Source organism: Cygnus atratus, chromosome 3 (genome assembly GCF_013377495.2).
Source record: "Cygnus atratus isolate AKBS03 ecotype Queensland, Australia chromosome 3, CAtr_DNAZoo_HiC_assembly, whole genome shotgun sequence".
Taxonomy (NCBI): domain Eukaryota; kingdom Metazoa; phylum Chordata; class Aves; order Anseriformes; family Anatidae; genus Cygnus; species Cygnus atratus.
The window spans coordinates 51,847,474-51,859,921 of record NC_066364.1 but is presented as its reverse complement, the minus strand read 5'-3'; the positions used below and the strand labels follow the sequence as shown (position 1 = coordinate 51,859,921).

Here is a 12,448-nt window from a genome sequence, read left to right as displayed (position 1 = left end):
CAAAGTAGGAAAACTGTTCAGACGAAAGTTCTTCTGTAAGTCGTGTGAAAGCATACATTTTCAGAGAACTGGCATTTCCATACTGCCTAGTAAACACAGAAACAATCTTGAATTTTCTGTCCATTTCTCTGTCCTAAGATAGAATCCAGCAATCCACCTTTTGTGACAGGGATCCATCAGCCTATTTTTAATGACTTCTGAAACCAGAAGTCTGAACCCTGGTTCTCCTTGTATCTGACCTGAATCTTTCAACCTGAAGTACAAGCAGAATTCTTTGTGTAGATAAGATGTTTTAGTTTTTTTTTTTTTAATTAATTAATTTTTTTTTCCAGATATGACTCTGAAAGGGAGAACAAGTTCAGTTGTGTAAAGACAGGGAGTTATTTCATATTTCTTACATGTTATACCTCTGTTTAAACAATCCAGTATAGTACTTGCCTTTCTTCTCCATAAGGCAAGGCTCTAATTTGTTCATCATAGTTTACTTTCTTTTAATGATTTAAAACAACATCTGGACAAATTTTTTTTATTGCAAAAGACTGAAGGATTCTTCCTAAAGCATGAAATATTTTCAACAATATTTAAAGAAGGAAATTAAAACTGGGATGAAGAACAAGACTCGTCTTAAATTCTTGTGACATTAGGTTTTCTTTTAGAGATTGCCTTATTCCTTCTTCAAGAAAATATGAGGCAATTAGCACTCTAGGAAAAGATTTGTTTCTCATCAAACAAAATAATTAGATTTTGCACAAATTGTAGTGCATGCATTTATACTTATTTCCTTTAGGAGGAAAGTGCAGCTGACATTTATCTGGTATTGCATATGCAAAATGGGAAGCTCTCCTAATCATTTCATCTCCTTTTAATAACTCATTTCAAAACTCTACTTCAGCTTCTCCTGCTGTATAATGGGAACAGTGAATATTGTCAGTTCTCTATGAAACAAACTTCTTTTTAATAATGGACTCAATCAGAACTGGCGATACTACCCAGAAATACATGAAACTTTCATGGGACACTGATGCCAAGTTACAGCTGCAATTTAATAGCTTTCCTTCCTCCCTTCCTTCCTTCCTCCCTTCCTTCCTTCCTTCCTTCCTTCCTTCCTTCCTTCCCTTCTTCCCTTCTTCCCTTCTTCCCTTCTTTCTTCCCTTCTTTCTTCCCTTTTCTTCCCTTCTTTCTTCCCTTCTTTTTTCCTTTCTTTCCCTTCCTTCCTTCCTTCCTTCCTTCCTTCCTTCCTTCCTTCCTTCCTTCCTTCCTTTTTCTTTTCTTTCTTTCTTTTCTTTCTTTCTTTCTTTCTTTCTTTCTTTCTTTCTTTCTTTCTTTCTTTCTTTCTTTCTTTCTTTCTCTTTCTTTCTTTCTTTCTCTTTCTTTCTTTCTTTCTTTCTTTCTTTCTTTCTTTCTTTCTTTCTTTCTTTTTCTTTCTTTCTTTCTTTCCCTTCTTTCTCTCTCTCTCTCTTTTTTTTTCTCTCTTTCTCTTTCTTTCTCCCTCTCTTTTTTTTTTTTTTTTCCCTTGTGTGGCTGCAACAATTGTTGTTGATAAGATGAATATACAAAGAGTTTTTCAAGGAAAGAAAGCAAAAGAAGGCACTGGCATGTGCAGATAGCGCTAAGGTGTTAGCAGTGAGGGACATTCATAAATAAGAATCACAGGGAAAGTGCAAGTATGCAAAGGATCACAGGAATAAATTATGCTTATGAGACAATTTCTCCTGCAGTCCTAGTACCTTGCTGTTTGGCCTGGAAAACCTATGGACATATAGTGGTGCAGTGGCCAATTTCCACTCCGGGCACTCTCTTTCCCAGTTGAAACCCCTTCCAGGTTTCTCTCTCAAGGGAATCAGGGCATAGACATAGGAAAGATATGTTAATAAGAGTAATCGTGACATGGAAACATGCCCTCATTTCCAGGAAAGAGCAGATTAATAAAGTAAAATAATCACATATCAAACAACTTTGAAGAGCATCATACAAATCAGCACATCATAGATTCATGGGCTTGATAGCCAGAAGGGATTTCTGCTAGTTTGAGTATTTTCCTGTTGAGCTTTAATTTGCAGTATAAATCTAGATCATGTATAATCTGAATACTTTGCTATTATATGCCATTACATTTCACCCACCTGATGGATTATTTACATCTAATTAAAATGCAGCTTGCTTTTGACTAGATAATAACTAGACATCTTCTAGTCCTGAGATGGAGGTACAGAGAGAAGTTGCTTCTGCTCTCTTTGACAGTTTGCATCAATTATATATCACAATGACTGTAAGAATGTGGGCATAATTTCTCATCAGGGTTTACCTGCTGTCTTCACTTTAATGTTTGTTATGTCTTTTTCTAATAAAATAAAAGCCTCCTTGTATGCTTTCTTTTCTTTCTTTCTTTCTTTTTTTTTTTTCTTTCTTTTCTGGAGGCACTTAAAAACTGAGTTAAATCAATTTTCAATCACAATTTGCAATCATCTTTAAAATTCCTCAAATAGATTTTCTGGATCTTCTCTAATTTCTATCTATTGCTGCTAAAAGGCTTAAAATGATTGTATTTAGGTAGATGGCCTTCCAACCTGTAAGAATAATTCAACTCCCAGAATTCTGGTGAGGTAGCAATGATGGACTTTTCCCTGAACCAATTCTCACTTGATGGAAATATGTGATTTCTGGCTTATGAGTAATTAGGATACTCATAAATCTGTTTCCATTCCAATCTGGAGCTAGAGCCAATTTTTCAGATATTGCACACAAACTAGAAAATTCACAAGTGTTCCTTTCAGAAGCATTGATGTCTAGCATACTAGCTACATTTTTTTTTCCCTATCTTTAGGCATCTAACATCTTAGATGTATCAGACTTTAATAATTAGTGGGAAGAAATAGGTATTTACATGTCATATGAGTCATACTATAGATTAGAAATCTACATTAGAACCAGGGAATAACATGCTATTAAAGCATGTTTATTTCAATTGATTGCAAAGTCTGGACAACTAACTCAGATCTATTGCCTGAAGTTGGAAGAGGTGAATCCAGCTACCAGCAGCATTTTGTAATTTCCACAGATTTTACAACAGTGACAAAACTAAGAAATATGTTAAGCTGTTGGAGCCTCTGAGGTCTCACAGTGGTGAACCTCTGAGTCCTCTGACCAAGAACTGGAGGGGGACTGGGGTTCCTGAGGAGGTCACAGGAAATGACTGTTCTCTGTTGAACCTGGTGGGATAAACTCCCACTGCCTTCCTGACTATGGAGTATCTGGTTTAATCAGCTTCAGGGGGCTGGGTTTGCAGTTCACTGGCTATGGATGATAAGGTTCCACATACAAACCTCCTGGACAATAAGGTAGATTTTGCAGGAAAAAGAACTCAACCTGAGATGTTTTCAGATTTAATGAACCATCCTTTTTCAACGAGTTCCTGTTTCTGCTAGCAGTTTTTTGTCCATCTCTAAACAGAATAATCAGAACTTCCTCACTAAAAACATCAGAAGATGAGATCTATTGATCCAATATCATTTTTTTTTCCCCTGACTTCTTAGAAACTTTTTTTCAGAGCCAATGGTGGACTGTGGAGCCATTCACAATGTCAAAAATATAGTCTGTGATCCTTAAATTTGTACAAGATTTCTGTTAACCTTGCAGGAAGAGTCACAAGTCTCATCGTTATGCTACAGTCTTTTGATTAAAGTAATAGCAAGTCATGTACAATATCTTCAATGTCTTTAATTAATACAACAATATTTAGAACTTTAGAACTTTTTTTTTTAATCTTAAACTTTTTTTTTTTTTTTTTTACCAGTGTGAGACAGGCTATCATTATGTTAAAATTCATAAATCTTGATCCTTTGGTACCAGCCTTCCATGTCACCTCAGCACTCGCTGGTGTTATATTTAGAGGTTTCAGCTACAGCATTTTTGTCCCCTGGGACAATACCCTCCTTTGTGGAGTATATGGGTGGTCATGTCCTTCCATCTCCTACTTCTATTTGTCTCTTTTCTCTTATCTCCTCTTCCCTTCTCCCTCTTCTTCCCTCATTGTTTCTGGCAATATTAAGTACACCCTTATTATTTTTTCCCCAAACATCCAGTGGAGAATGGCACAGGAAGAAGAGCCTCCAGCAGTTGTAAGGCAGCATATGAGCTATGATTGCTGCTAGATCCCTTCTGCAATAAACAGACAAGGGTTTAATGTCCCCCCTTCTTTGATCTTCTGTGCAATTGTTTATATTGGACTCTACCATATCTAAACTAGGACATGGTCCTGATAAAAAATGTCAGAGGAGCAGGAGGTTTTTTTTTTTTTTTTTTTTTTTTAGGAGTCTCCTGCCAAGGAGAGCTGAACACACTGTTCAGAATATATTCCCAGGTGTATGGTGGAGAGCAGCCAAAGAGCTCCTGCTTTCCTACTTTGTCTGGTGCTCCCTCAGGATACTCATGCTTTGTGATTGATTATGCAGTCACTCTTGATTTAATATTTTCCTATATGTTTTCACAAATTAGCATTCACATTGAAAATTATACTTCTTCAGAGGAGAATCCCCTAAGTACATTTTCAGATGTCTATAAACAAAGTTCTCTTATGCAGTAAACCTAATATAAAAGACAATATTAGCTAGTAACTTTGGAGGGGTGTGACTGAGAACACAATTACATTAGGCTTAGCTGAAAAAATTGAGCAGTGGAGGTTTGTCCACTGCACTATGAAGAACAAATTTTCCATATTGATTATGCAGGTGCATAATCATGAACCACCCTATGTTGAAGAACTGCATTGCATGAGCCGATGGCAGCCTCCTTCAAGCTTCTGGCAGTGAGTTGCTCAAGTGTCTCAGCAGCACATTGAAGACAGTTCAGCAGCGAATAAAAGTTGAAAACACATGAGTATTTCTAGGCCACAACTGACTAAAATATGTGGCATCTAGTCTAGAAGGCACAGAACTATACATCTGTTGATCACTATGGCTATAAGCAAAAACTGTAGTAATGTGATGCCTACATTCAGATAATTGTCTTATTTGTTCATTGGTGTTTGACTCACTCTGCTTTTGAGACATCTGTGACATTTTAGCAGGCAAAAACATAGTGATGGATGGGTGAATGAAAGAAACAAAACGCAAGAACATCTTTGCTTTAAGGAACATCTTCTCTGCCTTTCGAGTTATTGACCCACAATTACCAAAGATGTGTAGGAATCAGAGATAAGAAAATGGTCTAGAAGCCAGCAACTGCTATTTCTGTTCTTTACTCTGCACAACACTGGCTTGTTGTAGGTCCCTGAACCATGCCATTTCATATTTCTGTTTTTATTTTCTCACTGAGACATTGTTTTTTCTATTTAAGTGGAAATCATTACAGCAGGGATTTGCACTTTGTCCTATGCTGAGTGTGATAGATTCTCTAGAACCTGTTCCCTGGGCTAGTTTGCTTCTCCAACTGTCAGCACACATAGAAGACATCTATCATCACCGATTAATCATAGCTGAGAAAGTTCCTTATGCCTATTCAAGTTTACAGATGCACTTGTCATTATCATATTGTAAAGTATCTCCCAAGTTCATCTCTTTGCACTGAAGCTTCCTAAGCAAGATTTGTTTAGGAGGCATTCTCAAAATAGTCTCTGGGTCGGTAGTTATCAGAGGTTTTTGTAATATATTCAGTTCTTCAGTATGTCATGTCTTTAGGCATATGCAGTGTAAAAAGCTTTGCACGCAGGAAATTTTCCCTATTTCCCTGAACAAAGAAAATTTATTCCATTTAGTTTAGTACATAACTTTACAATACATAACTTACAATTCAGTACATAAACTTGCACTAACTTGTAAGTTCACTAGAATGTGATGAAAAACATGCTTGAGGGTTGTTGGATACCTATCATATTCTCCTGGTAGTGTGAATAGTTTACAGTTAGTCTCTTGTGTCACTAAGAACTTGTACTTTTTAATGTTATTTCTTTATTATGTATAAACTTATTCAGAATATCACAATAACACCCAGTGTACTCTCTACATAAGATCACTCTTTATAAACTTATACAGAAGACAAAGTTGCTCTGAAGTACAAGGTTACTTTGAAGTCATTTTTGAAGGTTTATCAGAAGTTGCAAACAAAGTCTATCCAGAGGGGCTTATCAAATATTTAAAGACCACTTACATTTAGGCCAGTGGAAATCAGATAGAAATAACTGACCAAGTGTCTGCCTTGTAATGTGGAGCTTCCTCAATTCTAGAACAACATATTTTCAGAAAGAAAGTAATAAGTGCCTGTTTTAATTAGCCTTAAATTAGAGGTGATTTCTGGCAAAGAAACACATCATAGATTGCACCAAATAAAAATATCCTAGCATTTGGTTCTTAAGGAGTTTGGTCTTACCAAAACATTTCTCGTTCAAAAAAGAAATTAACAAACCCATATTTTCTTCAGGTACTGATCAATCTACTCACAAACTGGTGTCTTGCAAAAGGATACATGTTGTTTGTGTAAAAGCTTATGTTATAGTTGATTTTTGATCAAGCTGTTTCTAACCTACATTGATCTGCTGTTCATATTGTGTTTACCATTTACAGATGAAAACGACTACTTCATTACAAACACATAATTCAATGACAAACTAAAAAAAAAAAAAGTTATTTGAAACTCCATTTGGCATATATTTTATTCATTTCATTTCCATAAGCTTCCCCAGAGAAATATGCTGCAACTTTCTTCCTGCTCCTTTGATTGGTAAAAAGCACATTGTCTTGTTTTGAGATGGCAAGTTTTATTTTGCTTATCGAATTGCTAAAACTTAATCTTAGACAAAAGATTGATAAAGACACTTTTTTTTTTTTTTTTTTTTTTTTTTTAGCAGCCATTTCATTCATTAACTACACTATAAGGGGGAGGGTTGGTCACTGTTTACTGCTTGTGCTATTTAGAGATATAAACTAAGAAAAATGAAGGTTATACAAACTCTTTATGCAGAAAATGCTTATTGATCTTGTCACTAGTTTGTTATTATTACTGTTATTATTATTAATATTTTTAATTAACAGGGTAAAGAAGAATTTGCTGTTATTCATAATAGAATACTTCTCTCTTGATCACTTTATTGGAAGTTGTCATATATGAAAAACGTGTTGCTTGGGTTCAATTTGTAGGAAGAAGTTTATAGCATGATTAAACTGAGAGATTCCTTATAGGCAAAATTTGATGTTGGAAACAAATCAGACTGTCATTTTCTATGGTGTGAAGAAATCCTGTATAATGATCCATAGAGGAAAGGTGGTTTGGTAGACCTCAAGTTAGCAAATACTTTATTCCTTTTAAGATCAACATGTCAAATGTTGGCGATGATGCTAAATCACTCGTCAGGCTTATGCATTTACCTTTAGATGAACAATACCTCACAACTTACAGTTTCTCTTTAGACTTTAGGGTGATTTCCACAACAAATGCATGTATCTTGAAAAGAGTAAGCGAATGGACCGCAGTATTAAATCAGTATCAAAGTAAGCCCAAACCCTAAAAAGATAACTGTAGTGGTTTTTTTTTTTTTGTTTGTTTGTTTTTTTGACTGTTAGAAAAGAAGAATTTGTGTAAAGTTCAGATAAAACTGTAAGGACTGTGCTGCTCTACATAGGAAAAGGACGTAAAGTTATCATTACAGATATATATATATATTTTTTTTCTCCCGAGTGTTATCATTTCTGCTCTATCAGGACCACCTATGAGTCATCTGCTTTTTGTCCAGTTCCTCACTTTCCTCTGACAGTGACAAAAAGGAATGGGTATAGACTGTACCAGCTGAGGAGATACATTATTGGCTGCTATCCATTTATTGATAGCATAGAAATCCATTGCCTTTCACCACCCCTCCTAATGGCATCCTATAAAATATTGTCAAATTGGACCCTGTGGAATTGCCAAGCAAAGTGTTAGAACAACAGTATGAGCACCTATCCCTTGCAATAGTCTTTGCTCTCAGAGGTTGCAGTGTCAAGTGGCTTTTTTCACAATGTCTATCAGCAACATTTTTCAGTCATTTCTATTACATTGATGCAAGGATGTAAAACCGCACATTATTTTTATGTTTTGGGAAATAGGTTGGAGCACTGCTTAGGTGGTAGCATTCATGGTAGGTGTTGAGTGAAGTGGTCCAGGCTGATTTACCAGTTCATTCTGTAGAACAGATTTTCTGGTGGAGTTTTATTGCTGAGGCATTTAGCATACTCACAGCATTTCACTCCATTTAAACATCCATGTTAGGAGCAGAGCCAAGCTCCTAAATGAACCTTGTCTGTTACCTAATGTTAAAGAAAATAAAATAAAGACTCTTACTCTTGCAGGCTTGGTTTCTCAAATGACTCATTCTGCTTACACTAAGAAAAGAGGCTGTTTTTAAACATGGCATAGAACAGATTAGACTTGAATAGTTTTTTTTTTTTTTCAAAAACCTCACTGTAATATTTTCTTAATGAAAATATTTTGATTTGGGAGGAAGCAAATATTTGAGTAGTTGGATAATTTCACATTTGTTTTTACAAGTATTGTTAAATCCATGTTATTTGCCATCATCCTCAAACCTCTGAGAATATCTGATCACTATTGGATCATCCACAGAGAAAACTTTTCATCATTTGTGCATGTTTTTTTTTCCTAATCAATGCCCTATTCAGAAAGTATGAGCTCTAATCCTAACTTTGCCACTGACTTTCACTCCCTGTGCTGTTTCTGCATTGTTTTTTTTTTTTTTTTGACTTAGTTTATATATTGACTCACTGTGTATATGAATAGAACTAGAGATGATAGTATAACCTTATGTAACGAGTAAAAATTTGGGATTATTAGCTGTTAAGATACTTACACATTTAAGGTGGTATAAAATTACTGTTGCATATTCACTCTGAGAATATATGTATTTATTTATATGTATATATTATGTAAACATTATAAATAGTTTTTTGCATTTATGTATATAAAATGCACATATCCATTCCTGACATACTAAAGTGTTTTCAATGCTTTCAAGGTTTGACTGCTGAAGCTGATAACGATAGCACAACATATTCTTATTGTAGCACTATTTTTGTAGGAAAGTCTATGTTCATTATCTAGATACTATTACCTCAGTTTCTGGGTATTTTGTTAACAAGTTGCAACATAATTATTTGCTTAAATTATATCAGTTTACATTCTAGCCTCACTTTTTTTCTGCCTAGGGGAGGCCTGTGGGAGGTTAATCTTAGCCTTTATATTCCTGGGGGCTGGAACACATATGTTCTCTATCCCTGTGCAACTGGCATATTTCACTCATTAACTGTTTATTTCAGCTGCTCTGCCTGTTTTCTCTGGGAACTGTGAAGATTTGAGATGCTAATGTGCTTTGAGAGACAGAAAACAATCTCAGTTATTGCCTTAAGACTGCCAGGCTGGTAGAAAGGTCTTTAATAACCTTAGCTTATGTTTTGTTATATGGTGTTGTTTCAGGTTCAATGGATCCAAAAGACTTTCTGAGGGAAGCACAAATAATGAAGAACTTGAGACATCCAAAGCTTATACAGCTTTATGCTGTTTGTACCTTGGAGGACCCAATTTATATTATTACAGAGCTTATGAAATATGGAAGTCTTCTAGAATACCTTCAAAGTAAGCATACAACTAGAAACTCTTTTCAAGGGGTGCCACAGCTTTCAGTTTAGTAAATATACTAACATAAAAGATAGAATTAAAACACTTGGTTTAATATGAAAGCTGCTTTATTTGTTGTATTTGGGGATGAGAAAAGAGGAAAGAAAGATGTTTATGAACAAATTTGACATGCCAAAGTATCTGAGAAGCAGGAAAGAATCACATTTACAGTTTTGTTCCTGCCTTATGATGACACATATTTTTCCACCAGTTCTATGACTAGATGGGAATGTACACCAACAGAATAAAAAGATAAGCATACCAAAGGACAAGTCATCATATTTGACACAAAATGGAGGCATTTCCACAACAAGTACTTAATAGCTTTAAAATCTATTATCAGGCAAGGATAGTCTTTCACTGTGAATTTGTCCCTTGCCTGTCGCATCAGGTCTTTTATCTCAGCAGCACTTCAAAGTGCTATTCTGAAGACAAATAATAATTAAAAATAAAGTTGTACAGCCTGGAAAAGATTAGCATAATGATTGCTCTGTAAGTTCACCTCAGCTATTGAGAAATGCCTGGTTCTAGTGCTGTTCCTCATTTTCAGTTTAGGAGATGACTGGTATACTAAATGTCTCTAAGGTTGTGATGTTCTCTTAGAATCATAGAATTGTTAAGGTTTGAAAAGACATCTAACCCATTCCAATGCCTAAACAGTCTTTCTGAGAAGAAATTTCTCCCAAAAATCTTCAGACAGATCTTCAAGATCTCAGTAAATGTCTTCTGCCTTCAGCCCGTAAGTCAAAGACCTGTGCAGTACTACGGAAAGTATTTAAGGTGATACACTTCTTCCCCCATCCTCTCTATGGAACAGTTTCTTAAGTGAGGCTCGGTCCAGGGACAATTGCAGCTGAAGAAGTCTCTAGTAGAGGGATGGCCCAGTTAGGAAGCCCCCAGAGAAGCTGCAAGGAAGTTGTGCCAGGTCATCTACAGGTTTGCATGCATTACTAAGTGCTAGTAGTCAGAAGCTGTGAGGCACAAATTTCCTTTAAATACTCATCTTTGGCACCTTTATGTGCAGATTGCTGCTTATCTGACTGAAAGAGCCTGGCATGTCAGAAAATGATTGCTGTGCATGAAAACATTTATTGAATGAGAGAAATAGCTCTGAGAAAGCCAGGATGAATCACAGCTATTGCACAGGTGAAAATTGTCCTCCCTTTGTACAAGGAGTACAATATGTCCAGGACATATCAGCGCTGCAGCCCATGTTTAGATCAGTTGCCAGCATATGCACAGCAGCTGCCCTTGTAGGCATTGCATGCATACAGCCTGATTTGTGCACTAATTCCTGCAGCCTTGCATAAGAGACTATGCAAAGTCCGTTGGTCTCCAGGCAGCTGTCAAAACAACTGTAAAAATGGCCAATGGGAACCTGCTGGTATCTCTCCTTTTCTGATGGCCTATGCACAGGGAGATAAGCAGAACTAAGAGGTGGAGGCAGAGATTCAACTGCTTTGATAGGTATTGGTCAGAGAAGTCACTGCCACCAGTGACAGTAATAAGAAAATAGATTTGAAGCTTGAGTAGAGCTCTCTGTTTGAAAGTGATCTTTATTGGTTGAAGGTCAGTGCATAGCTCCTGATAAGCATTCTTGACACTCAGCTACTTCAAGAAGCAGGAAAACATTTCCAAAAGGCTGCTGTTTCTGTGTATGTTATGAGTAAAAATGGCAAACTGGAAGAGAGGAAAAGTCTGGAGAACGTTCCTTGGTTAAATTCCAATTCTGGAAATGTTTGGTATGTGTTTTCAGTTTTAAGAAGCCCTAATATTTTATGCGTGGTGACTATCACATTTCACCATAATGACAGCAACTGAATTGTGATGGGCACATGAATTCCCTGTGTACCCTGTGAATGTACTTTGGGATACTTCTTGATAAACACTGCTATGCAGAGTTATTGAGCTGCCACCAGTATGACAAAAATGAAACTGAAAACTTTTCTTTGTTATTGGATGTGAATGAAATCATCATAAATGTATGAATGCCTTTATCATTTCTGATAGACCTGGGGCTTTTTCTGGCAGAGACGCAGTCTGGAAATTTGGTGAATTATTTCCAAGGAAATGTTCTCAGCTGGTGAAAGTGCTGTGTATTTACTTATTTATTGTCAAGATTCTGTTGATGTGAATATTTGCCCATATTTCCTAAATGAGATATTGTGATTGATTGCTTAGAACAAGGTGCAGACCTTGAGCTGTCTTTGATATTTCCTCTAATAAATTTTTCATATAAGGGGGATAGTCATGTCAAAAAATATTACTAGGAAAGGGCATAAAAATGCTACATTTTCTTTATAGCATAAAGAATAAGCCATGGGGAAGTTTTGTAAATTCACAAGTAGTGCCTGGTTTTGGATGTGGAAGTTATATTAACTTTGTTTTTTTGTTGTTGTAGTTTTTCCTCCTTTATAACACTTTCAGACAAACTAAAACATGTGCATGCCCAAATATAATGCAGCTGTAAACTCTTCCACCTTGCTCTGGTTTAGACAGATGGGAGCTGGCTCTGTTCTGGAAACCTCTGTAGCAGTACTTCAACAGTGAGGTCAGTTGTGGCCTCCTGCCGTCTGTCAGCCCACATGCTAAAGGCAGTAGGTCAGCCTCTGCTGCAACTCCACTTATAGAGGTGGATCTTGTCCCTGTCCTTTAACATGGTGCACCTGTATGTCCTAGAAGGAATAAAGCACAAGAAGGATTTAGCAGCTCTGACTCCTATTCTGCACTTATGCAGCTCATTACACATGAGGAGTCATCCTTTCTGCCGTGACATTATTGTGTTCTG

At 36.3% G+C, this 12,448-nt stretch overlaps 1 protein-coding gene across 1 annotated transcript in view; it reads left to right on the top strand.

The window, feature by feature from the left end:
- Window positions 1-12,448, top strand: part of FRK (fyn related Src family tyrosine kinase) — a 61,110-nt gene that overhangs the window by 36,962 nt on the left and 11,700 nt on the right. The window contains exon 6 of the mRNA XM_035538576.1: window positions 9,460-9,618. Coding sequence (XP_035394469.1) covers window positions 9,460-9,618 — 159 coding nt within the window. The remainder of the gene's footprint in view (window positions 1-9,459; window positions 9,619-12,448) is intronic.